Source organism: Capra hircus, chromosome 7 (genome assembly GCF_001704415.2).
Source record: "Capra hircus breed San Clemente chromosome 7, ASM170441v1, whole genome shotgun sequence".
NCBI lineage: Eukaryota > Metazoa > Chordata > Mammalia > Artiodactyla > Bovidae > Capra > Capra hircus.
Window position 1 is genome coordinate 75,670,590 of NC_030814.1, and position 27,660 is coordinate 75,698,249.

The 27,660-nt window shown below is 35.7% G+C and overlaps 1 protein-coding gene across 1 annotated transcript in view; it reads right to left on the bottom strand.

Annotated features, from left to right (window-relative positions):
* The window catches only part of DTWD2 (DTW domain containing 2), a 73,663-nt gene that overhangs the window by 9,739 nt on the left and 36,264 nt on the right, over nt 1-27,660 (bottom strand). Inside the window, exons 3-4 of the mRNA XM_018050664.1 lie at nt 25,254-25,348; nt 20,601-20,793 (exon numbers count right to left, since the gene is read on the bottom strand). Coding sequence (XP_017906153.1) covers nt 20,601-20,793; nt 25,254-25,348 — 288 coding nt within the window. The remainder of the gene's footprint in view (nt 1-20,600; nt 20,794-25,253; nt 25,349-27,660) is intronic.

The window sequence follows — 27,660 nt, forward strand, 5'->3', positions numbered from 1 at the left end:
ATTTCAGAATATCCTTCACAAATCATCTCTCCAGGGATTATTCAGTAACTGGATACATTAAAAGAGTACACATAACTACTATCTGTTATATTAGTAGCATATATGTTATTAAAACATTATAATATGATCTCACAGCTCTTCTTTTTATACTTATGTGCTACATCACCTTCAACACATGCTTAATTCAATAGGTAAATGAGCAAAACCAAAAAGAAAACCTGTTGACCCATCTTCTTGAGAAATCACAAGCATCATAATAATTTTTAGAAACTGCCTCATCAGCATGAATAAGAGGTCAAGAAAATCCATGGCAAAATTAGCTATTCCAAGAAAGAAAAAAATGAACATATAATAAAAGTATGTTATGTAGAAAGAGCAACTACTAAAGGGATCAAGACTACTGTATCAAAGTTGACAATAATTAATTTCAGTCAAGTCACTTAGTTTTTCAGTTCCTGCTCACCTGATAAAAAATCAGATAACTAGACATGATGGTATGAAAACCTATGTTTAGTGATGAATCCCAAGATCATATAATATATACACAATTATAATTCTATATTAATTACAGGTTATTATGATTAATGTGTATATTATACATCATATATTATGTATAATTATTATATATAATCTTCTTTTCAATTTTTGGAAGCCATGTTTATGCAAAGAATGTTTCACTAATTTTGACCTTGGAAGTTGGTTGTCCGAGGGTAGACGCTGTCTAAGGACTCTTAATATGACTTCTTTAGGAACAGGAGTACGACTAGCTAGTTTAGAATTCTACTGGTACAGGTTGTAAGACTATCACTTCCACTTTAGAAACAGCCAACTTATCCAAACCTTACTCCTAAGACATAGCTTCAATCTTTTCCACTGATTCTGTGCATTAGCTATGATTTTAATTCCTTAAAATCTCTTAAAATCCTTTTTTCTCTTCCATTAAGTGTATATTTAATATATAAGAATACCAGATAACAGCTCAACAGCTATGATCACTGTTCAGATACCTTTTTAAAGGGTCTGTTCAAACATTTCTTTGCCAACAAAGGTCTGTCTAGTCAAGGCTATGGTTTTTCCAGTAGTCATGTATGGATGTGAGATTTGGACTATAAAGAAAGCTGAGAACAGAAGAATTGATGCTTTTGAACTATGGTGTTGGAGAAGACTCTTGAGAGTCCCTTGGACTACAAGGAGATCCAACCAGCCCATCCTAGGGGAGATCAGTCCTGGGTGTTCACTGAAAGAACTGATGTTGAAGCTGAAACTTCAGTACTTTGCCCACCTGATGAGAAGAGCTAATTCATTGGAAAAGACTCTGATGCTGGAAAAGATTGAGGGCAGGAGGAGAAGGGAACAACAGTGGATGAGATGGTTGGATGGCATCACCGATTCAATGGACATGAGTTTGGGTGAACTCCGGGAGTTGGTGATGGACAGGGAGGACTGGCATGCTGTGGGTCATGGGGTCACAAAGACTCAGACACAACTGAGCGAATGAACTGAACTGAACTGAACAGCCTTCTTAAAACCATAGCCTTGACTAGATGGACCTTTGTTGGCAAAGTAATGTCTCTGCTTTTTAATATGCTGTCTAGGTTGGTCATAGCTTTTATTCCAAGGAGCAAGTGTCTTTTGATTTTCCTGGCTGCAGTCACCATCTGAAGTGATTCTGGAGCCCAGAAAAATAGTCAGCCACTGTTTCCACTGTTTCCCATCTATTTGCTATGAAGTGATGGGACAAGATGCCATGATCTTCGTTTTCTGAATGTTGAGTTTTAAACCAACTTTTTCACTCTCCTCTTTGACTTTCATCAAGAGGCTAAGTTCTTCACTTTCTGCCATAAGGGTGTGTCATCTGCATATCTGAGATTATTGATATTTCTCCTGGCAATCTTGGTTCCAGCTTGTATTTCATCCAGCCCAGTGTTTCTTTTTTTTTTTTTTTTTTTTTTTGTTTTTACTTTATTTTACTTTACAATACCATATTGGTTTTGCCATACATTGACATGAATCCAACATGGGTGTACATGCGTTCCCAAACATGAACCCCCCTCCCTCCTCCCTCCCCATAACATCTCTCTGGGTCATCCCCATGCACCAGCCCCAAGCGTGCTGTATCCTGCGTCAGACATAGCCTGGAGATTCGATTCTTACATGATAGTATACATGTTTCAATGCCATTCTCCCAAATCATCCCACCCTCTCCCTCTCCCTCTGAGTCCAAAAGTCTGCTATACACATCTGTGTCTTTTTTGCTGTCTTGCATACAGGGTCATCATTGCCATCTTTCTAAATTCCATATATATGTGTTAGTATACTGTATTGGTGTTTTTCTTTCTGGCTTACTTCACTCTGTATAATAGGCTCCAGTTTCATCTATCTCATTAGAACTGACTCAAATGTATTCTTTTTCATGGCTGAGTAATACTCCATTGTGTATATGTACCACAGCTTTCTTATCCATTCGTCTGCTGATGGACATCTAGGTTGTTTCCATGTCCTGGCTATTATAAACAGTGCTGCGATGAACATTGGGGTACATGTGTCTCTTTCAATTCTGGTTTCCTTGGTATGTATGCCCAGAAGTGGGATTGCTGGGTCATAAGGCAGTTCTATTTGAAATTTTTTAAGGAATCTCCACACTGTTCTCCATAGTGGCTGTACTAGTTTGCATTTCCACCGACAGTGTAAGAGGGTTCCCTTTTCTCCACACCCTCTCCAGCATTTATTGCTTGCAGATTTTTGGATCGCAGCCATTCTGACTGGTGTGAAGTGGTACCTCATTGTGGTTTTGATTTGCATTTCTCTAATAATGAGTGATGTTGAGCATCTTTTCATGTGTTTGTTAGCCATCCGTATGTCTTCTTTGGAGAAATGTCTATTTAGTTCTTTGGCCCATTTTTTGATTGGGTCGTTTATTTTTCTGGAATTGAGCTGCATGAGTTGCTTGTATATTTTTGAGATTAGTTGTTTGTCAGTTGCTTCATTTGCTATTATTTTCTCCCATTCAGAAGGCTGTCTTTTCCCCTTGCTTATATTTTCCTTTGTTGTGCAGAAGCTTTTAATTTTAATTAGATCCCATTTGTTTATTTTTGCTTTTATTTCCAGAATTCTGGGAGGTGGATCATAGAGGATCCTGCTGTGATTTATGTCGGAGAGTGTTTTGCCTATGTTCTCCTCTAGGAGTTTTATAGTTCCTGGTCTTACATTTAGATCTTTAATCCATTTTGAGTTTATTTTTGTGTGGGGTGTTAGAAAGTGATCTAGTTTCATTCTTTTACAAGTGGTTGACCAGTTTTTCCAGCACCACTTGTTAAAGAGATTGTCTTTACTCCATTGTATAGCCCAGTGTTTCTCATGATGTACTCTGCATATAAGTTAAAGAAGCAGGGTGACAATATACAGCCTTAACGTACTCCTTTTCCTATTTGGCACCAGTCTGTTTTCCATGTTCAGTTGTAACTGTTGTTTCCTGACCTGCATACAACTTTCTCAAGAGGCAAGTCAGGTGGTCTAGTATTCCCATCTCTTTCAGAATTTTCCACAGTTTGTTGTGATCCACACAGTCAAAGGCTTTGGCATAGTTAATAAAGCAGGAATAGATGTTTTTCTGGAACTCTCTTGCTGTTTCGATGATCCAACCAATGTTGGCAACTTGATCTCTGGTTCCTCTGCCTTTTCTAAATCCAGCTGGAACATCTGGAAGTTCATGGTTCACGTTATCGCTGAAGCCTCACTTGGAGAATTTGGAGCATTACTTTGCTAGCGTGTGAGATGAGTGCAATTGTGCAGTAGTTTGAGCATTCTTTGGCGTTGCCTTTCTTTGGGATTGGAATGAAAACTGATCTTTTCCAATCCTGTGGCCACCGCTGAGTTTTCCAAATTTGCTGACATACTGAGGGCAGCACTTTCACAGCAGCACTCTAAAGCTGCACTTCTAAAGGATTCTAGAAAAATCAATCTATTTTGTAGGCTTTCTGAAACAACCCTAATCTAGAACAAGCTGAAATAAACTTTTTAGTGACATTCTGAATTCCTTACCAGTGAAAGATACACATAAAAACCCTCCTTTCTGAAGCTACCTTTCTTCTGTGATCTTTCATAAACAGGATTCATTATCTGAGCTTAGGATCTGCCCTTTGACGGCAAGGTGCTATATGTTTTCTTCTGGTCCCAATTCTTCAACCCACTTCATTTATTTCCTCAGTTTAGTTCAACACTATGTTCTCACAGTGATAAGGGTCCAGCTTTGACATCAGAGAGTTGCCAATATGAACACAGACTTAGCCACTTACATGCACAGTGTCATGCACTTGGACAATAACTGCTTTTCTAGAAAATGTACATGTATTGTCTCATTCAATTCTCACAAAGACCTTATGAAGTAAGTACTGGTATTATCTCAATTTTACAGATGAGGAAAATAAAGTACACTGAGGTGAAGTAACTTACCCAAGGTTCCAAAATCAATCATGGTAAAAGAGATAAATGAATTTATAAAGTCTTATTCAAGACCCTGAGCTCTTTATAACTAGGTTAATAATTAAATGGATGAATGCTTCAGCAAATCCCAACAAACAAAACAAAGCTATTCTGATGGAAAACAAGACTGAGGCACTCCTGAGGAATTTTATGATTCGGATTCATGCTAATATATGGCAAAACCAATACAGTATTGTAAAGAAAAATAAATAAAATAAAGAGCAAAAAAAATAATAATAAAAGATAAAAATAAATAAAAAAACAACAGTACAGGGGAGGAGTATTCTCAACAGTGAAAGTTTCTCAATAAATATCACTATCTGTGGTCTTGCTCCAACCTCATCACACTATGAAGTCTGTACACTTTTTCTAAAACTTAAGATTCCAAGCATACTAAAAGGATATATATATTTAAAAGACATATATAAAAGACAGAATATTAAAAAGCAGAGACATTATTTTGCCAACAAAGGGCCGTCTAGTCAAAGCTATGGTTTTTCCAGTATCACGTGTGGATGTGAGAGCTGGACTGTGAAGAAAGCTGAGCACCGAAGAATTGATGCTTTTGAACTGCGGTGTTGGAGAAGACTCTTGAGAGTCCCTTGGACTGCAAGGAGATCTAACCAGTTCACCCTAAAGGAGATCAGTCCTGAATACTCACTGGAAGGACGGATGCTGAAGCGGAAACTTCAATACTTTGGCAACCTGATGCAAAGAACTGAACCATTTGAAAAACCCTGATGCTGGGAAAGATCGAGGGCCGGAGGAGAAGGGGATGACAGAGGATGAGATGGTTGGATGACATCACCGACCCAATGGACATGAGTTTGAGTAAACTCCGGGAGTTAGTGATGGACAGGGAGGCCTGGCGTGCTGCAGTCCATGTTGTTGCAAAAAGTAGCACACGACAGAGCGACTGAACTGAACTGAAAGATTCCAAGGTTAATGTTGAAATTCAGAAAACTTGATAAAAATAAATTTAAAGGGAGCATTAGTTATAGATTAAATGATAATATTAGTGCTACTTCTAAAACACATTATTGTTTAATTTTTTTCTGAGTTGACCAGAGAAAATTCACCTCTTAAGTTTCCATGGTAAAGGACAATTCCAAAATTACTAAAAAACTTGTGGAACACTTCGGGTTTAAAATTTAGTGCTTTCTTATACATTAAAGTGATAATAAAGTTACACCACGCTTCTTCAACATATAAAAACTTTGATGTTAAAATGCAAACATACAATTCAGAAGTCTAAAAATTAAGCAGTTAAAAGTTTCAAACTTAAGCAAATCCAAATAATGATACAAGTTTAAAATTTTATTCAGTGACATATTTAGTCATATATATATCATTTATATATTTCATTTATATTAAATATTTGTTTATATAATATTTATATATAAATATATATTATATATTTAGTCATTTAGACATATCTTGACTAGTGCTTTTTCCTAATAATACAAATATTTAATCTACCATTGTTTTTCACATAACTCCAAGTAATGTATATCTGAAGTCACTGAGAACTATGGGTATGGAAACATCTAGAGAAAGAAAATAAAAACACATAGATTCATGAGATGACAGAATAGGAAGTTATTATAAGTCAAATAGTCTATCTCCTTATTCTAAGATATAATTATTGTTTTAAAACATTAGATTGAAAGAATTAATATAAACTTTAAAATAATACTGAAATATAATTTATCTTAAATAAATAATTTATTCTGAGTTTCAAAGCCTCTTCTTTAAAAAAAAAAAGGAATTAATAGAGGCACAAAAAAACTTTTCCACAACCTTGAATTAAAATTGATGGTTACAGTCTAGGATATGAAAGCAACCTAGATGTCCACTGACAGATGAATGGATAAGGAAGCTGTTATATACAATGGAACATTGCTCAGCCATAAAAAGGAACAAAGGTCAATCAGCTGACCTGAGGTAGATGAACCTAGAGCCTGTCATACAGAGTGAAATAAGTCAGAAAGAGAAAAACGAATTTTGTATATTAACGCATATATATGGAATCTGAAAAAACAGCACTGATGAACTTATTTGCAGGCAAGAATAGAGATGCAGACGTAGCAGAAAGCAGCACTGACATGTATACACTGCCATGTGTCCAACAGACAGCTAGTGGAATGCTGCTGCGGAGCCCAGCGAGCCCAGCCTGGTGCTCTGCTCTGTAACGACCCAGAGGAGAGGGATGGGCAGCGAGAGGAAGAGTCAAGAGGGAGGGGATACACACATAGTTACGACTGGTTCATGCTGTTGTACAGCAGAAACCAACACAACATTGTAAAGAATTAGCCATCAATTAAAAATAAACTTTTAAAAACTATAAAAAGAAATGATTGGTTACAATAACTCTTTAGAAGACTACAGTAAATTAACAAAATTTTATACCATTAAACAGGCCAGAGAGAAGAATGTCACTACAGATTACAAGCTTTATCATTACTTTCTGCTGCCCAAATATCTATTTTTTCCAGCAATACTTAATGGAGACAAGTCTCTGTTGAGCAATGCTACAGAAACTAACTTTTGGAACATCTAAAAAGGAAATTGTCCAACCTAACCATATCTACAGGTATGTATTTATTCATACTGTGCTTACATCAATTTATATCATTTATTAGGAAACAGGACAGAAACTGATTTAGGATATTAGAAATTGATTTCCTAGTCTCATCTAAGTAATAACCAATTTTATAATGTCTTGCGAGTGAAACATTTTTTTACCAAAGATAAATTTCATTTAACAAAGCTGTCATGGCTTCATAAACAGCTACTGGAAAATGAATCATAAATTAGCCTAGGTGTGAAATAAAGCACATATTATGCATTACCTCATAAGTTCAACCTGTCACATAAAGCTTTTACTTTAAAATTTACTGAGTTAAAACTGTACACTTTTTCATTTTATTAAAAACACTTTTCTATAATCTTGAATTAAAATAATGTGCATGAATGGAGAGGTAGAAAAACACCACACTAAAAGCTTAAGACAGGAAATTAGACTTATATAAATTTAACTCTGCATAACAGTATGACCTCAAACAAGACTTATACTCTGAGAGTCTAAAACTTGAACAATCTTAAAGAATAATTGTGCTTTATGGCACTAATACATGTGAAGTGTTCAGCAATGCCTGCCATATAGTATGTACTTGATTACAGACAGAGGGTGGTACTGACGCTACTGATGTTAACAAGGGTAGTGTTAGTGATGATTCACAATTCTTTCTTCACAATTTATTGAGTAAGTGTGAAGCAACTCAGCTTTTCTGCAATAAAGCCAGATGAGTAGTTTGATCAACAGTGTAAGATAAGATAAAACTTATTAGCAGAATGTCAACTTTTACAAGATGGAAGAAGAAAAGGTATTGAAGAGGCAGAGAAAAAGCAGTCTTAGAAGCAAAAGAAAGAACCAGAAGACAGCTTCACTGAATACCAGAAAAGAACAAGTTACTGACAAAGAATTAATTATCAAAATATAACCCATTCAAAAAGTGGGTAGAAGCACTGAATAGATGGTTTTCTAAACAAGACGTACAGATGTCTAACAGGTACACAAAAAGACGTTCAACACTGCTAATTATTAGAGAAATGCAAATAAAAACCACAATGAGATTTCACCTCTCACTTGTCAGGATGGCTATCATTAAAAAGTCTACAAATAACAAATGTTGGCCAGGATGGGAAGAAAAGGAAACACTTGTGCACTGTCAGTGAGAATGTAAATTGGTGCAGTCACTGTGCAAAACAGTATGGAAAATCCTCAATTAATTAAAAAACAGAACTATCATACGATCCAGCAATTCCACTCCTGAGTATATATATATATATCCAAAGAAAATAAAAACACTAATTTGAAAAGATACATGCACTGCACCTCAAAATTCACAGCAGCATTATTTACAATAGCAAAGATATGTAAACACCCTAAGTAACCAGTATCCAACAACATATGAACGGATAAAGAAGATGCTATAGCCAGATAGTTGGATATATATATATATATATACACACACATATATATATATACACACACACACACACACACAATATAATATTGCTGCTGCTGCTAAGTCACTTCAGTCGTGTCCGACTCTGTGTGACCCCATAGACAGCAGCCCAACAGGCTCCCCCGTCCCTGGGATTCTCCAGGCAAGAACACTGGAGTGGGTTGCCATTTCCTCCTCCAATGCATGAAAGTGAAAAGTGAAAGTGAAGTCGCTCAGTCGTATCCGACTCTCAGCGACCCATGGACTGCAGCCTATCAGGCTCCTCCATCCACAGGATTTTCCAGGCAAGAGTACTGGAGTGGGGTGCCATTTCCCTCAGCCATAAAAAAGAATTCTGCTACTTACAACAATGTGGACCTACGAAGTATTTTTCTTTAAAAAAATTTTTTTAATTATTTAGTTTAATTAGAGGCTAATTACTTTACAATATCGTGGTGGTTTCCACCATACAGTCACATGAATCAGCCATGGGTGTACATGGGTCCCCCTGACCCTGAACCCCCCTTCCACCTCCTCCCCATCCCACCCCTCTGGGTTGTCCCAGTGCACTGGCTTTGAGTGCCCTGTTTCATGCATAGAACTTAGACTGCTCATCTATTTCATATGGCAATATACACGTTTCAGTGCTATTCTCTTAAATCATCCCACCCTCGCCTTCTCCCACAGAGTCCAAAAGTCTGTTCTTTATAGTTGTGTCTCTTTTGCTGTCTTGCATATAGAGTTGTCGTTACCATCTTTCTAAATGCCATATATATGCATTAGTATACTGTATTGGTATTTTTCTTTCTGACTTACTTCACTATGTATAACAGGCTCCAGTTTCATCCACCTCATTAAAACTTATTCAAGCGCATTCTTTTGAACAATTGAATAATACTCCATTGTGTATATGTACCACAGCTTTCTTATCCATTCATCTGCCAATGGACATCTAGGTTGCTTCCATATCCTAGCTATTGTAAACAGTGCTTCAGTGAATGTTGGAGTACACGTGCCTCTCAATTCTGGTTTCCTCGGTGCATATGTCCAGAGGTGGGATTGCTGGGTCATTATGGCAGTTCTATTTCCAGTTTTTTAAGGAATCTCTACACTGTTCTCCATAGTGGCTGTACTAGTTTACATTCCTACCAACAGTATAAGAGGGTTCCCTTTTCTCTGCATCCTCTGCAGCATTTATTGTTTGCAGGCTTTTGGATCGCAGCCATTCTGACCAGCATGAGATGGTACGTCATTGTGGTTTTGACTTGCATGTCTCTGATAATGAGTGATGTTGAGCATCTTTTCATGTGTTTGTTAGCCATCTGTATGTCTTCTTTGGAGAAATGTCTGTTTAGTTCTTTGGCCCACTTTTTGATTGGGTTGTTTGTTTTTCTGGTATTGAGCTGCATGAGCTGCTGTATATTTTTGAGATTAGTTGTTTGTCAGTTGCTTCGTTTGCTATTATTTTCTCTCATTCTGAAGGCTGTCTTTTCACCTTGCTAATAGTTTCTTTGGTTGTGCAGAAGCTTTTAATTTTAATTAGGTCCCATTTGTTTATTTTTGCTTTTATTTCTGTTATTCTGGGAGGTGGGTCATAGAGGACCCTGCTGTGATTTATGTCAGAGAGTGTTTTGCCTACATTTTCCTCTAGGAGTTTTATAGTTTCTCGTCTTACATTTAGATCTTCAATCCATTTTGAGTTTATTTTTGTGTATGGTGTTAGAAAGTGTTCTAGTTTCATTCTTCTGCAAGTGGTTGACCAGTTTTCCCAGCACCACTTGTTAAAGAGATTGTCTTTTCTCCACTGTATATTCTTGCCAGCTTTGTCAAAGATGAGGTGTCCATAGGTGCATGGATTTATCTCTGGGCTTTCTATTTTGTCCCATTGATCTATATTTCTGTCTTTGTTGCCACCTCTTCTTAATATCTTCTGCTACTGTTAGGTCCATACCATCTGTCCTTTATTGCACCCATCTTTGCATGAAATGTTTCCTTGGCATCTCTAGTTTTCTTGAAGAGATCTCTACTCTCCCATTTTATTGTTTTCCTCTATTTCTTTGTATTGGTCACTGAGGAAGGCTTCCCTCAGAGCTCCCAGAATGGCTACCCCTCCAGTATTCTGCCATGGTGAATTCCATAGACAGAGGAGCCTGGGGAGCTACAGTCCATGGGGTCACAAAAAGTCAAACGGAACTGAGGGACTTTCACTTCCACTTTCTTCTGGTAGAAGTATTTAAAATTTTAGCCAATCCATTCTTTAACTGAGATGTTTGTTCTCTTATTACTGAATGCTAAAAGTTCATTACACATTATGAATACAGCTCTTTTTTCCAATCTATTCTTTGCAAATATTCTCTCTCAGTCTGTGGTTTTTCTTTTCATTCTCTTAATAGTGACTTTTGAAAAGCAGAAGCTTTTATTCTGAGGAAAGTACAAGACAATCATCTGTTTTTCTATAGACAGTGCTTTGGGTGAAATCTTGAGCACACCTAAGATAATAAAGAAAATTCCTCCCAGGGTTATGGCCCTTTTCTCACAGTTACCTCCCTGCATTAACAGGCCTCAAGAACAGAAACTAGCACAGCAAAGCTTTTGCCAGAAAATTAAGAAAAAAATTGAATAGGAAAAACAAATGACAAAGGAAGCATAATTTAACATCATTAATAAATTACATACATCCATTCCTAAGAAGTGAGGCAGTTAAAATAAATACAGAAGCTATTTACCTATAGATACAAGTAAGTCCTAAAATAACTTGTTAAATGAAAAAAGCAAAGATTAGAGCAGCAGGTATCTACCACATATTGAGGAAAGGGGGGATTTAGTTGTATATAAATAAAGTAATCTGGAAAAATGCATAAGAACTTGATATATTGGTTACCTCTCGGAATGATAAAAGGGCATATGGGGTATAGAGGCCAGAGGAAGACTTTTTACTCTAAACTCTTTCATATCTTTTAAACTTTCAGCCATGTGAATATATTACTTTTATAAAAAATTAAATTCCTAAATATGAATTATAATTATAGTCTTTTCAACAATTATTTAATTACTGTGATACAAGAAAGTGATTACATCATTGCTAAGACTAAAATATATCCCTTAAAAAATACAATTTTTCCAGAAAGAATTAAGACCTTAATTCAGTTGTCTATTGAAACTCAAGATCCTCTAGCTTCAGAAATATATTCTACATTCTATTACTATCTGGTAATATGAAGCAAAGTTATTAACTAAGAAAAAAGTAAATGACTTGGGCAAGCCCTAGTTATCCAACGACATTATACATAATATCAGTAAATAATACTTAGTAGGTACACACTATAAGCCAGGAGCTATGCTAAATGCTTTGTGTGTGTTATCTCATTTAAATGTCACAAAAATCTATTATGTAAATGACATTATTATTTCTATTTTCCAAATGAAGACTCTAAGAGCAGAGATAACGTGTCATGTCAAATGCTAAGTAGTTGTGGAGCCAAGTGTAAAGTCAGGCAGGCTGATGTCAAGAGTCTGAGCTGAGATATGCCATGCAGCCTGTGCCACACACTCCATTAAGCAAGGTACTCTAAGTTTCTAAGAAGACAGCCTTGTATCTACTCTTTAGTGATTCATATTTTATAAACTCTAAAGTTGTTAGATTTTGAATTAATTCTTTTAAATTTCTATGTGTCTTTGAAAACTGGTGGACCTCATTTTTTAGGTAGAAGGTAATCCTTAGGATATAAATTACAGCAAGTCATCAAAATGCAAAATCCCAATTTCACAAGTTTTGAGCCTTAATTACATGAATTACCTTCCTTAATTCATATGCCAAATGAAGGCATAGGAAGAAAGTGTTTTTAAAAACATATATAGTATATTATTATTATTCACAATTTGTATGGAAAGACAAAAAACCTCAAATAGCCAAAGCAATCTTGAGAAAGAAGAATGGAACTGGAGGAATCAACTTGCCTGACTTCAGACAATACTACAAAGCTACAATCATCAAGACAGTATGGTACTGGCACAAAGACAGAAATATGGATCAATGGGACAAAATAGAAAGCCCAGAGATAAATCTATGCACCTATAGACACCTCATCTTTGACAAAGCTGGCAAGAATATACAATGGAGAAAAGACAATCTCTTTAACAAGTGGTGCTGGGAAAACTGGTCAACCACTTGCAGAAGAATGAAACTATAATACTTTCTAACACCATACACAAAAATAAACTCAAAATGGATTGAAGATCTAAATGTAAGACGAGAAACTATAAAACTCCTAGAGGAAAATATAGGCAAAACACTCTCTGACATAAATCACAGCAGGGTCCTCTATGAATATTCTTGGAGGTCCTCCACCTCCCAGAATAACGGAAATAAAAGCAAAAATAAACAAATGGGACCTAATTAAAATTAAAAGCTTCTGCACAACAAAGGAAACTATAAGCAAAGTGAAAAGACAGCCTTCGGAATGGGAGAAAATAATAGCAAACGAAGCAACTGACAAAGAGTTAATCTCAAAAATATACCAGCAACTCCTGTAGCTCAATTCCAGAAAAATAAATGACCCAATCAAAAACTGGGCCAAAGAACCAAACAGACATTTCTCCAAAGAAGACATACAGATGGCTAACAAACACATGAAAAGATGCTCAACATCACTCATTATCAGAGAAATGCAAATCAAAACCACAATGAGGTACCATTTCACGCTAGTCAGAATGGCTGTTATCAAAAAGTCTACAAGCAATAAATGCTGGAGAGGGTGTGGAGAAACGGGAACCCTCTTACACTGTTGTTAGGAATGTAAACTAGTACAGCCACTTGGAAATAGAACTGCCATATGACCCAGCAATCCCACTGCTAGGCATACACACCAAGGAAACCAGAATTTAAAGAGACACGTGTACCCCAATGTTCATCACAGCACTGTTTATAATAGCCAGGACATGGAAGCAACCTAGATGTCCATCAGCAGACGAATGGATAAGAAAGCTGTGGTACATATACACAATGGAGTATTACTCAGCCATGAAAAAGAATACATTTGAATCAGTTCTGATGAGGTAGATGAAACTGGAGCTGATTTTACAAAGTGAAGTAAGCCAGAGAGAAAACACCAATACAGTATACTAATGCATATATATGGAATTTAGAAAGATGGTAACAATAACCTTGTATGCAAGACAGCAAAAGAGACACAGATGTATAGAACAGTCTTTTGGACTCTGTGGGAGAGGGAGAGGGTGAGATGATTTGGGAGAATGGTATTGAAACATGTATAATATCATATAAGAAACAAATCATCAGTCTAGGTTTGATGCAGGATATAAGATGCTTGGGGCTGGTGCACTGGGATGACCCAGAGGGATGGTATGGGGAGGGAGGTGGGGGGGGGTCAGGATTGGGAACAGGTGTACACCCATGGCATATTCATGTTTGTGTTTGGCAAAACCATTACAATATTGTAAAAAAAAATGTTATTTAGAAAGATAGTAACAATAACCCTGTATGTGAGACAGCAAAAGAGACAAAGATGTATAGAACAGTCTTTTGGACTCTGTGCCAGAGGGCGAGGGTGGGATGATTTGGGAGAATGGCACTGAAACATGATAATTATCATATTTGAAATGAATCGCCAGTACAAGTTCGATGCATGATACAGGGTGCTCAGGGCTGGTGCACTGGGATGACCCAGAGGGATGGGATGGGGAGGGAGGTGGGAGGGGGGTTCAGGATGGGGAACACAGGTACATCCATGGTGGATTCATGTCAACGTATGGCAAAACCAATACAATATTGTAAAGTAAAAATAAATAAATGAATAAATAAAATAAAATTGCTAAGAGAGTAGATCCTAAGAATTCTAATCACAAGAAAAACATTCTGTACCTGTGTAGAGGAATGGATATTAACTAGACTTACTGTGGACAGCACTTTGCAATATATACAAATATTGAATCATTATGCTATACACCTGAAACTAATATAACATGTCAATTACACCTCAATAAAAAACATTTTAAGGATAACAATGAATTTTAATTAAGCAACAGATTAGATGTAACATAAGCCAGTCCTTAATAGCTCTATATAGACACAAGACAAAGTTTTTACAAAAATGTCTTAGCCAGTGAGTGCTCCCAACACTGCTCTGATTATCAAGTGAAAAATCAAGCTTTAGTGAAAGTTTCAAAGGCAATAAAGCAAGAATATGCAAACACATCCTGAAAATAAGTTTATGAAGAAAGCCACAGCCTCTACAAACATTTCCATATTCACCTTAGATTTATTCCTAGCAAATGTCAAGAGTCTCCTGTGTAAAATTCTTCTGAGGGAAGAGACAGTCATTCATTGCCAAATGGCCTGGATATATTAGAAATTCAGATTAAAAGGAGGCCAAGTTAATGTTTGCATTGGGCTTCCCAGGTGTCTCAGGGGTAAAGAATCTTGCCTGCAAACACAGTAGATAAAGGAGACACAGGACCATTCTCTGGGTCGGGAAGAGCCCCTGGAGGAGGAAGAAATAGCGACCTACTACAGTATTCTTGCCTGTAAAATCCCAAGGCAGAGGAACCTGGCATGCTACAGTCCATGGGGTCACAAAAGAATCAGACATGACTGAGCACAGCAAGTTAGTGTCTGATTTACAATTCTTTCATTCCACAATTAGGTAAGTATGAAGTCCACCTGTGTATTTGGGAAAAGACCAATACTTTGGATGTTAATTCTGATTTCTGTTTTCTTTTTGTCATTTTTTTCTTTCTTGTATTTAAAGCAAAAAAGTATACTACTACAGAAACTAAGCAGATCAACTAAACTGAGAATAATAGCTAAGACAAACTGATGCAAAAGGCAGGTATATGGGTGTATGTATACTGAGGTGGTAGTAAAAGAAATGACAAATAAATTACATTTAGAAATAAAACATAATTAAATTATTATTTAGGGATTATTTTAAACTACATCTCATACTGGCAAGAGATGATGTACGTTTTCCTTTTTCATTTTTACTTTTCACTTGGTGAACTAGACTGTAAGAAAGAATTATTAAACTATTTATATAGAGCAATAGCTTTGAATGAACTAAGAAATGTATAAATAAGCATAGTTTTACAAGTAAACAACCGGTATACAGTAGACTGTAGTTATCTTAAGGGCTTTTGTTCTGCCCATTCATGATTCTAAATCATCCTGCTGATAGCAACACCCCAAGTTCCCTAAGGAATTTATTCCTAATTCCTGCGGTACTTCTGTCAACAATGGTACCACCATCCACAACAACTCCAATGAAAGAACAACCCAGGATTCTACTCTGGGAAAGATAATTTATCTTTCTATTATAATAAATAAAACCAGGGGAGACCACTTCCCACACACATCTTCCAGGGGCAGGGAGGAAGCTCATTCATAACAAGAGAAAAATCAAAACACAAAGGGAAGCAAATTCTCAAAAGATACTTCAGAACCAGATTCAGGCAAGTTAGAACCCACCCCCATCTATTCAGAGTTTCCCAGTAACATGACTTATATACTTTCTTTTGTTTAGCTTGAGTTGGATTTCTGTCATCCATGAGAAAGACATGTTACATACAATTTACTCGTATCATATATTAAAACAAGGCCCCTAGGAAAGTCCACTATGTAATTAAAAAAAATTTTCTTTAAGAAAAACTGAGGAACAAAGTTAATAATTAAGTAAAAATCATCACATATACAGGAAATGTTTTCAAGAAATGGGAGAAATACTAAAAACAAGCGAATTTTTTATTGTTACAGAAGACAGTTCAGACCTTACTATATAATCACTGTAATTACCAATATCATTTTATAACTAGATATATGTCTAAGGATATGTGTATAGTAACATTTAAAAATCAATCCACTTTTCAAAAAAATAAAAATCCACTTTTAATTCATCTCACCTATTTCTGTTTGTGTATATTTATGTTTATATACATACATCACTTCATGGCAAACAGATGGGGAAACAGTGGCTGACTTTATTTATCTGGGCTCCAAAATCACTGCAGATGGTGGTTGCAGCCATGAAATTAAAAGATACATACTCCTTGGAAGGAAAGTTATGACCAACCTAGACAGCATATTAAAAAGCAGAGACATCACTTTGTCAACAAAGGTCTGTCTAGTCAAGGCTATGGTTTTTCCAGTAGTCATGTATGGATGTGAGAGTTAGACCATAAAGAAAGCTGAGCGCCGAAGAATTGATGTTTTTGAACGGTGGTGTTGGAGAAGACTCTTGACAGTCCTTTGGCCTGTAAGCACATCCAACTAGTCCATCCTAAATCAGTCCTGGATGTTCATTGCAAGGACTGATGTTGAAGCTGAAACTCCAATACTTTGGCCACTTGATGCAAAGAGCTGACTCATCTGAAAAGACCTTGATGCTGGGAAAGATTGAGGGCAGGAGGAGAAGGGGATGACAGAGGATGAGACGGCTCGATGGCATCACTGACTCAATGAACATGGGTTTGGGTGGACTCCGGGAGTTGATGATGGACAAGGAGGCCTGGCATGCTGCAGTTCATGGGGTCGCAAAGAGTCGGACACAACTGAGCGACTGAACTGAACTGAACATATACAAAGTATATACTTATATACTGTATATATACCATATATAATTTACGAACAAAATATATTTATTGTTTTAAAAAGAGTAAATATACAGATTTCATTGGGTTTTTTTGCAACAACTTCTAGAAACGTATCTTTTCTAAGTCATACTCATATATTGGGGCTGAATAGTATGATACTCTAAAAAGCAATGCATATTATTGTTTTTACAATGATTCATATTTCCAAAATACATTAAGATGAAACTTATTAAGATATATAAAAAGTTTTTATAAATTATGTCACGTTTTAATTACTATTTTTTATTTCAAGCAAAAATATTTAGGAAAAAATCATCTTTCTGGTCTAGAGCTAGCAAAATTTCAATTCCAAAAAGTAAAACTTGAATATCTATTCCTTACTCTCAAAAGGTTTAGAAAAACATAATTATACAGAGACAGAGTGATACATGGCATAAAGTTAACAGCTAAGGGTATTTGAGGGAACTTTGTACTATTTGTGAAATTTTTCTGTAAGTTTGAAGTTATGTCAGCATCAAAGTTCACAACTTTGTATCTTGTCTATCAGATGATTATTAGAGTAAGTGAAAGTACATTCTATTTTGTGAATTTTGTTTTTATACTGAAGACCCATTTTTGAGATTCCTGCCTTTATCTTATTAATTTCTAAGAACTCCAAGTTTATGAAGCCTTTTGCTGATTCATACTCTTCTCAAGAGCCATTTGCCTTTTCACTTATTATGGTGATATTTTCCCCCATGTTAAACCTATCTGATGTTTCTTTTAGGCATTTTCTCCTATGTTCTGGTTGTGAGATACCCATTTAAAGGTTTAATATATAATCTACCTACATTTGCTTCTAGTTTAGAAAAACAAGAAGAGAAAAAGATGATAGAAAAGTATGGCATAGTAGGACTAGTAAAATTAATTTACCTATTTCCTTATCTGCTACTAAATTTAAAAGAGAAAAATAGTTTTGGTGAATTTTCATTTTTAAAATAGCTTTTAATTTTTTTAATTTGACTATGTACTTCATTTCTGTGGTAGTCATGTAGTTACCGCAAAATGAAAGCTTAGAGTTGCAGACATGACATTACCATGCACAAAAGAAAAAAAAAATCAAATATTTGCACAAATGTTTTACAAATGTAACACTTTCATTAAACTTTTTTCTTTATACTAAGAAATATCTAAATGTAATGCAAACACACACTTCCCTGGTGGCTGAACAGTAAAGAATTTGCCTGCAATGCCAGAGACTTAGGTTTGATCCCTGAGTTGGGAAGATCCCCTGGAAAAGGGAATGTAAACATAAAATTTTACCTGAAATGTGCCACATTCTAACAGTATCTATGCCTTCAATGAGCTGGTTCTTGTGAACACATGGACTACTTCAGAAGTTAAATAAACCTACAGAAGCCATTATATATATATAAATATTCCAGATGAAAGCTTTCCACTTCAGAAGTGGTACAGTACTTTAAGACCATAGGCTGTGGCTCTAAACTAGGTAGATTCAAATCACAGTTCTGTTATGAAGTAGTTATATGATCTAAAGTGAAGTTAACTAATATAATTAACAATACTTACATCATTGAATCTGGGGAAAGATTAAACAGATTAATATATGTAAAGTACTTGGAAATAGTACTGGCCCATTCAAAGCATTCAACATATAAGCTGAGTTTCATCTAAAAACCATGCCCACATTTTAGTTTAAAGGAATGAAAACTATAAAGATTTTGAGATCGAAAAGCTCAGAATTAGGGTTTCACAGCTATTTTTCACTAAGTGCATGGCTTGTATAAATGCAAAAAGAGTGTAGAAAAGTATGTAAAAACTACTGAAAGTATAGGAATAATTTCATTAAAAATATACAAATGGAAGTTTTTCATATACCTGTTTCAATATAAAATATCCTAAGTGTGCCAAAAATAAAAGCTTTAAGAAAAAACTGCAAATAAACTTTAAAAAGATGTAAACACTTACATTGGTAAACAGAGAACATAAATTTTTTATACTCATAGAACATGCATAAAAATTTTACATGCATTTGCCCTCATAAATATCATAAAATTATTCAAAATATTATTGGCAATGTTATTATGATACAACAAAATAAGAAATAAAATACTGACAAAAAATGTTAGAGCACTTGAGAATTAAGAACTCACTGTAGTTCATGAATAGAAAGAAATCAAAACAAATAAGAAATTATATCAATGTTACAGATAACAGAAAACACATCAATCCAAAGCCACAGAAAACAATGACAATTACACTAAGAAGAATATTACAGTCTTCCTTTATTGTTAGAGAAGAAACTAACTAATCTTGGTAAAGAAACATAGCACTAGTAAGCACAAATCTTACAAAATCAAAAAGAAAAAAATCTGAAAACATGAAATAAATGGATCAAGGGAAAAGCTCAAATTAATGAGGAAAGAATAAAGTTTAATAGTCATTAAAACAATCTAAAGGTTAATACTTCTGAAAGTTCAATAAATAGGGAAACCCTTTTTGAGTCTGTTCATGGGAAAAAGTGAGTATGTGAGAGAGAAAGAGATTAGAAAAAAGTAAACATTCAAAAGAAATTTAAGTAAGTCCTTAAGAATATACAGGTACAGACGACCAATTTGTTAACCCAAGAGAAAGGAATAGTTCCCTTAAAAAGATAAGCTATTAAAAACCAAATCAAATAGAAGTAGAAACCTTAAATAATTTTGATAAAAGAGTTTGAAAGAAGTATTTTCAAGTTATTTTAAAGTGACCAGGATCAGGTGGGTTTACCAGTAAGTTCCATGTAACTTTTAAGGAGTAAACTATTATTTAAGCTATTCTAAGCCATAGAAAAATACTAAAATTTCTATTTGGTGAAGTGAACATTATATTAGTTCTCAAATATTGTAATAAAAGTACAAAAAATATATAAATTATAATTTAATGCCATTAACTAAAAATATAAACTTTGGCAATGTATCAAAAGAACACTGTAAGTGTTCATTCTAGTAACACAAGAACAAGTTAACAGTTAGGAAATTTATCATCATCAATTACATCAACAAACTAAACTTTGATTTCATTATATGATTATAATGATTATATGATTATAATCATGAACGAACAAAAAAGCCCTTCATAAAAACTCAGTCATTTCCAATAGAAAAAAGGCAATTTAGTATCCCAAAAATATTTAAACATAACATTTCTTAACAAAAACATTAATACACATAAAGTAAATAATCCTTAGACTCTCCTGATTAAATGTTTGAGACTTTTAATACATCTAAATACCTAAACGATGGTGAAACTTGATGGTAGGAATTAAGAAATAAGGACAAATCTGAAATTTTCTACATATATATAAAACATACACAAGAGCATATTCATACCTATGTATAGACATGTTTATATATAAATACCATCAAATTCACATATAACAGCATACGTGTGTCCTCTCAGAAAATACATACTACACATAGAACTATACATTTGTATTTTCTCTAGGTCAAAATACTAGTGTACCTGTTTAGGCAGTCGGAACAAGGAATTCTTGTAGAAAATGTCCTTGGCCTGGCTCCACGTGCCATCGATGATGATTATTGTGGAAGGATAAACAGGAGAATCTAATATAAATTCTTCCAAATTAGCAGCTTCAGCCCCTGGATATAATATTAATGTATCAGACTTCCGACAAATAGTTGAAAGTTCAGGATCTCTGGAAATAAAAGCAAAAATAAACAAATGGGATCTAATTAAAATTAAAAGCTTCTGCACAACAAAGGAAACTATAAGCAAAGTGAAAAGACAGCCTTCTGAATGGGAGAAAATAATAGCAAATGAAGCAACTGACAAACAACTAATCTCAAAAATATACAAGCAACTTATGCAGCTCAATTCCAGAAAAATAAATGACCCAATCAAAAAATGGGCCAAAGAACTAAATAGACATTTCTCCAAAGAAGACATACGGATGGCTAACAAACACATGAAAAGATGCTCAACATCACTCATTATCAGAGAAATGCAAATCAAAACCACAATGAGGTACCATCTCACGCCAGTCAGAATGGCTGTGATCCAAAAGTCTACAAGCAATAAATGCTGGAGAGGGTGTGGAGAAAAAGGAACCCTCTTACATTGTTGGTGGGAATGTAAACTAGTACAGCCACTATGGAGAACACTGTGGAGATTGCTTAAAAAATTTCAAATAGAACTGCCTTATGACCCAGCAATCCCACTTCTGGGCATACACACCAAGGAAACCAGAATTTAAAGAGACACATGTACTCCAATGTTCATCGCAGCACTGTTTATAATAGCCAGGACATGGAAACAACCTAGATGTCCATCAGCAGATGAATGGATAAGAAAGCTGTGGTACATATACACAATGGAGTATTACTCAGCCATGAAAAAGAATACATTTGAGTCAGTTCTAATGAGATGGATGAAACTGGAGCCGATTATACAGAGTGAAGTAAGCCAGAAAGAAAAACACCAATACAGTATACTAACACATATATATGGAATTTAGAAAGATGGTAATGATAACCCTGTATGCGAGACAGCAAAAGAGACACAGATGTATAGAATGGACTTTTGGACTCAGAGGGAGAGGGAGAGGGTGGGATGATTTGGGAGAATGGCACTGAAACATCTATACTATCACGTAAGAAACGAATCGCCAGTCTATGTTCAATACAGGATACAGGATGCTTGGGGCTGGTGCACGGGGATGATCTGGAGAGATGATATGGGGTGGGAGGTGGGAGGGGGGTTCAGGATTGGGAACTCATATACACCCGTGGCTGATTCATGTCAATGTATGGCAAAACCAATACAGTATTGTAAAGTAAAATAAAGTAAAAATAAAAATAAAAAAGTTCTAGGGAATCTACAAAACAATTTCTATGACTAACAAATAAACTTAGAAAATCATAGTATACAGGGCTAATATACAAAGCCCAACTCTTTTAAATTCTATTTACAAAGGATACCAAAAGTAATAGGCCTCTTATCCCCCCAGAGTAATATCATAAACTCTATAACAGAAAACTAAATCAATCACTTAATTACTGGACTAATATTAAAACAATATTCTTAATCAGCTTTAGTTTAGAATCCAAGAGTGAATGATAATTTACTGCATAAGCACTATACTAGGCACCGTCAAAAAAACTGAACTTAATAACATAGGCTCAAAATGAGCTACACAATTTAGAAAAGTATGAAGTATCTCATCCCCGAGCACATTTGTGGAACGGTTAGACAGCCAAATGTCAAGGACGACCCAGATAGTTTCCACTTCTACCATTAAGATACTCACCATTTTTGCAATAAAAATACAAGGTCCAAGTTGGCAACTTATATATCCACATCTATCCAAGAATTATAAAGAAACTATCATTATAAAGAGCCTCTGCGTGTGAAAGAAGTGTCACAGTGTAAATTATTTGGTTGCTCCCCCCAGGAAGAGCTCTGGATAGAGCTTCCATTCCCAACAAAATGGCAAAATTCAAACAGCAGCACCAAGCCCAGACAAAAGCTCACTTCTGCAGGGCAAAGCAACGCAAACTGTAAATATACACATATATAAAGAATGCCTAACAATAATTTCAGAAAAAGGAAAAAAGTTATTTTATGAACTTCTAATATAATGTTATTTTCATAATACAAAGATAAAATAATAAAGGAAGAAAAACGTTTGGTAAATTCCTTAGGCTTGGTGCTGGCACTAATCTTACCTAGCATTTTCATTAGTGAACTGAAAAAGAAATCTCCATATTTTCAATAAAAATTAAATTTTTCATCTAAAAATATATTTCGTATCAGTTCAGTTCAGTTCAGTCGTTGAGTCGTGTCTGACTCTTTGTGACCCCATGAATTAAAGCACGTCGGGCCTACCTGTTCATCACCAACCTGTGGAGTTCACCCAAACTCATGTGCATCAAGTCAGTGATGCCATCCAGCCATCTCATCCTCTGTCGTCCCCTTCTCTTCCTGCCCCCAATCCCTCCCAGCATCAAAGTCTTTTCCAATGAGTCAACTCTTCACATGAGGTGGTCAAAATACTGGAGTTTCAGCTTTAGCATCAATCAGTTCTTCCAATGAACACCCAGGATTAGTCTCCTTTAGGATGGACTGGTTGGATCTCCTTGCAGTCCAAGAGACTCGCAGGAGTCTTCTCCAACACCACAGTTCAAAAGCATCAATTCTTCAGCACTCAGCTTTCTTCACAGTCCAATTCTCACATCCATACATGACCACTGGAAAAACTATAGCCTTGACTAGACAGGCCTTTGTTGGCAAAGTAATATCTCTGCTATTTAATATGCTATCTAGGTTGGTCATAACTTTTCCTTTCAAGGAGTAGACATCTTTTTATTTCATGGCTGCAATCACCATCTGCAGTGATTTTGGAGCCCAAAAAAAATAAAGTTTGACACTTTCCACTGTTTCCCCATCTATTTGCCATGAAGTGATGGGACCAGATACCATGATCTTCGTTTTCTGAATGTTGAGCTTTAAGCCAGCTTTTTCACTCTCCTCTTTTACTTTCATCAAGAGGATTTTTAGTTCCTCTTCACTTTCTGCCATAAGGGTGGTGTCTTCTGCATATCTGAGGTTATGGATTAGAGATAGCAAGGGAACATTTCATGCAAAGATGGGCTCAATAAAGGAGAGACATGGTATGGACCTTACAGTAGCAGAAGATATTAAGAAGAGGTGGCAAGAATACACAGAAGAACTGTACAAAAAAGATCTTCATGACCCAGATAACCACGATGGTGTGATCACTCACCTAGAACCAGACATCTAGGAATGTGAAGTCAAGTGGGCCTTAGAAAGCATCACTATGAACAAAGCTAGTGGAGGTGATGGAATTCCAGTGGAGCTATTTCAAATCCTGAAAGATGATGCTGTGAAAGTGCTGCACTCAATATGCCAGCAAATTTGGAAAACTCAGCAGTGGCCACAGGACTAGAAAAGGACAGTTTTCATTCCAATCCCAAAGAAAGGCAATGCGAAAGTATGCTCAAACTACTGCACAATTGCATTCATCTCACATGCTAGTAAAGTAATGCTCAAAATTCCCAAAGCCAGGCTTCAGCAATATGTGAACCGTGAACTTCCAGATGTTCAAGCTGGTTTTAGAAAAGGCAGAGGAACCAGTGATCAAATTACCAACATCCTCTGGATCATTGAAAAAGCAAGAGAGTTCCAGAAAAACACCTATTTCTGCTTTATTGACTATGCCAAAGCCTTTGATTGTGTGGACCACACAAAACTGTGGAAAATTCTGAAAGAGATGGGAATACCAGACCACCTGACCTGCCTCTTGAGAAACCTATATGCAGGTCAGGGAGCAACAGTTAGAACTGGACATGGAACAGACTGGTTCCAAATAGGAAAAGAAGTACGTCAAGGCTGTATATTGTCACCCTGCTTATTTAACTTCTATGCAGAGTTCATCATGAAAAACACTGGGCTGGAAGAAGTACAAGCTGGAATCAAGACTGCCGGGAGAAATATCAATAACCTCAGATATTTAGTATAGATAGGATCAAAGTAATTGTGAAGACTGTGAATAGGCAGAAAAGCAACAAATATGCTTCAAAGGTAAGAAACAACTTGTAGAAAAATTTAAATAATATATATTTATATAATGGGTTCTATAATACAGAGCAAAATAGGATCCAAGAGTATTGTAGAATCGTCTGTGAAGGTATCAACTAACAAATTCCTACACATATGGGACCTCATCAAAAAAATATTTTACAACACAAGAGAAGGCATTCTATCATTTTTTAAAAAAAATATGACGTGCCTATTACTAGAATACTAAATACAGTTCTCGTCACTGTACCTTAGGAAGGTCTTAATGGACTAGAAATGGAATATATGTTTTTATACAAATGGATATCATATATAATTAAAGGAAAAAGAAAGAAAAACAGGAACTGAACCTAATACAAGTACTAACATCTTAAAATAAACCATCTTAACAAAAATGAAACAAACAGTAAATATACATGCCTTTTGAGGGAGAAGGCAGAAATTCTATTTTTTAACCACTTCCAATGTACTATGTTCTAGGTCTGATAGATAACCTGAAGGAAATCATTTTTGAAGTAAAAAAAGAATTTGATTAAATTGCCCTAAAAATTAATTTACCTTTCCTCACTGAAGCGACGACCAATCTTGATTTTACATTTATCTTTGGGGAGACATGCTGCTAGAAGAGGAACTGTCCGCAACACCTTGTTTTCCTGTAATTAAAAAATTAATTAAAATCCAGATTTTACTTAGATAAACATACTTTTAAGACTTTTTTCTTTTGGCCACATTGCACATGCCGGATCTTAGTTCCCCACCCAGGCCCTCAGCAGTGAAAGTGCCGAGTCCTAATCACTGGACTGCCAGGGAATTCCCCACTAAAAATTTTCTGATGAACATTTGATTCACAACATTATATACAACTTTTGCAAGTTGTTTACTACAGACCACAATTTAATAAAACAGAGCTACAGTTTCTCCAACTTATCAGTACTATAAGTGTACATTTTTATTCTATTTGGATGTGTTTACATGTTTACTGACCAAAAAAGATAACATAAATCTAAATAATAAGATTATAAAAAATGTAAATGTGTTTAAATTGAATCAAACTTTTTGATTCAATTTAAAAAAAAACAAACTTTTTTTTGACTACTACATTTTGTAGTATGTCAACTTGAAGCTAATTATCTAGATATTGATGCCTCAAAAGCAAACGTGTTCAAAAAACAAAAGAATTGGGCATATTGTTTTGGAACAATAAAGAAACACAGAAGCCAATCTTAAAAGCACCCAATGGAACAACTTGAGCAATAAAATAATAAACATAGTATTTGGATTATAATCCAAAGTATAAAATAGAGTCCAGACAGATATAAATAAATATTAAACAAATAGGAGTGAAGAGATAAGTCTTCCTCATAGAAGAATTCCGAGTAATAAACATAAACTCTCCCCACTCCAGTGGGGGTAATGTTTACTGTCTCTTTCCTACTTGAGTGTGAGCTGCATTTATGACCTTCCATCCAAAGAATAAAGTATGGAAAGAGAAATAAAATATAGTTTTCATATAGAAAAAGTTGGTGACAATTTCTGCAAATTGCATTAACTATCATCATAGTTAATGTTCACCATAAATCAGTGGGTTTTCCCTCTCAATGTCCTAACTTCCAACACAAAAAAATCACCTTTCTGGTTGTCACAAGAATTCCATATTTAAGCCTAGTAGAGTCAGTTCAGCCAGTTCAGTTGCTCAGTCGTGTCTGACTCTTTGCGACCCCATGAATCGCAGCACACCAGGCCTCCTTGTCCATCACCATCTCTCTGAGTTCATTCAAACTCACATCCATTGAGTCAGTGATGCCATCCAGCCATCTCATCCTCTGTCGTCCCCTTCTCCTCCTGCCCCCAATCCCTCCCAGCATCAGAGTCTTTTCCAATGAGTCAACTCTTTGCATGAGGTGGCCAAAGTACTGGAGTTTCAGCTTTAGCATCATTCCTTCCAAAGAACACCCAGGGCTGATCTCCTTCAGAATGGACTGGCTGGATCTCCCTGCAGTCCAAGGGACTCTCCAGAGTCTTCTCCAACACCACAGTTCAAAAGCATCAATTCTTCGGTGCTCAGCTTTCTTCACAATCCAACTGTTGCAGGTGATTAGCTATTCTGTCTTAGCCTCCTACTTATCTGGGTTATTCTGGCCTATAGTGTTCAGTCACTGCCTGGCTTTCTTCCACTGGCCCAACTGGAATGTCATGCTTAATGAAATAAGTGACAGAGCCCTAGAGAATCCCATGGACTGGCAGGCTACATACAGTCCAAGGGATCACAAATGAGTCAGACACGACTAAAGCAACTAAGCACGCACGCACATAGACTCCAATGTTATCTTTACCAGTTTACTTAATCTTGTGTGTATATACATCCTCACAGTAAATAATTTGACTACTTTCGTGTCTGTAAAAAAGTGACAATGTCCTAAGGGATTATCAAATATTACTTACCTTCCTTTAGGAATATCAGTTATTTAGCAAACTAATACATAAAACAATAAAATTATACATGAATGTATTAAAGTAATTAAAAATAAATGTGTAATTACATTATTTATTTTTGCACAGAAACAAAAAGTATTGTAGTAATGGTATTCAACAAACACATACACACAGTTAGCTACTCTCTCAGGAACATTCTGTGTTTACTTCTTTAACCTCTAAATCTAGGAAGTATTAATTAAAATAATATGAAAAAGGTAAATTTAAACATGCTGAGAGTAGCTACACTGATCTACCTAATAAAAAATTCAAACAGAAACAGGAGAGTCAGAATTTGCTGGGATTTTAACTAAAAGAACATGCAGCAGTCTGGCACTTGAAGCAGCCTGGCAAGAGCACTCTGGGGCAGCTCCCCTGGTGGGGGGCTGCAGGAGGCGGGCGAGGGGGCTCCAGGACTGCTTCCAGTGTCTCACACTGTCTCCTTCCCTCCTTCCCCGCACTTCTGAGACTCTGACACATAAGTAAACCACCT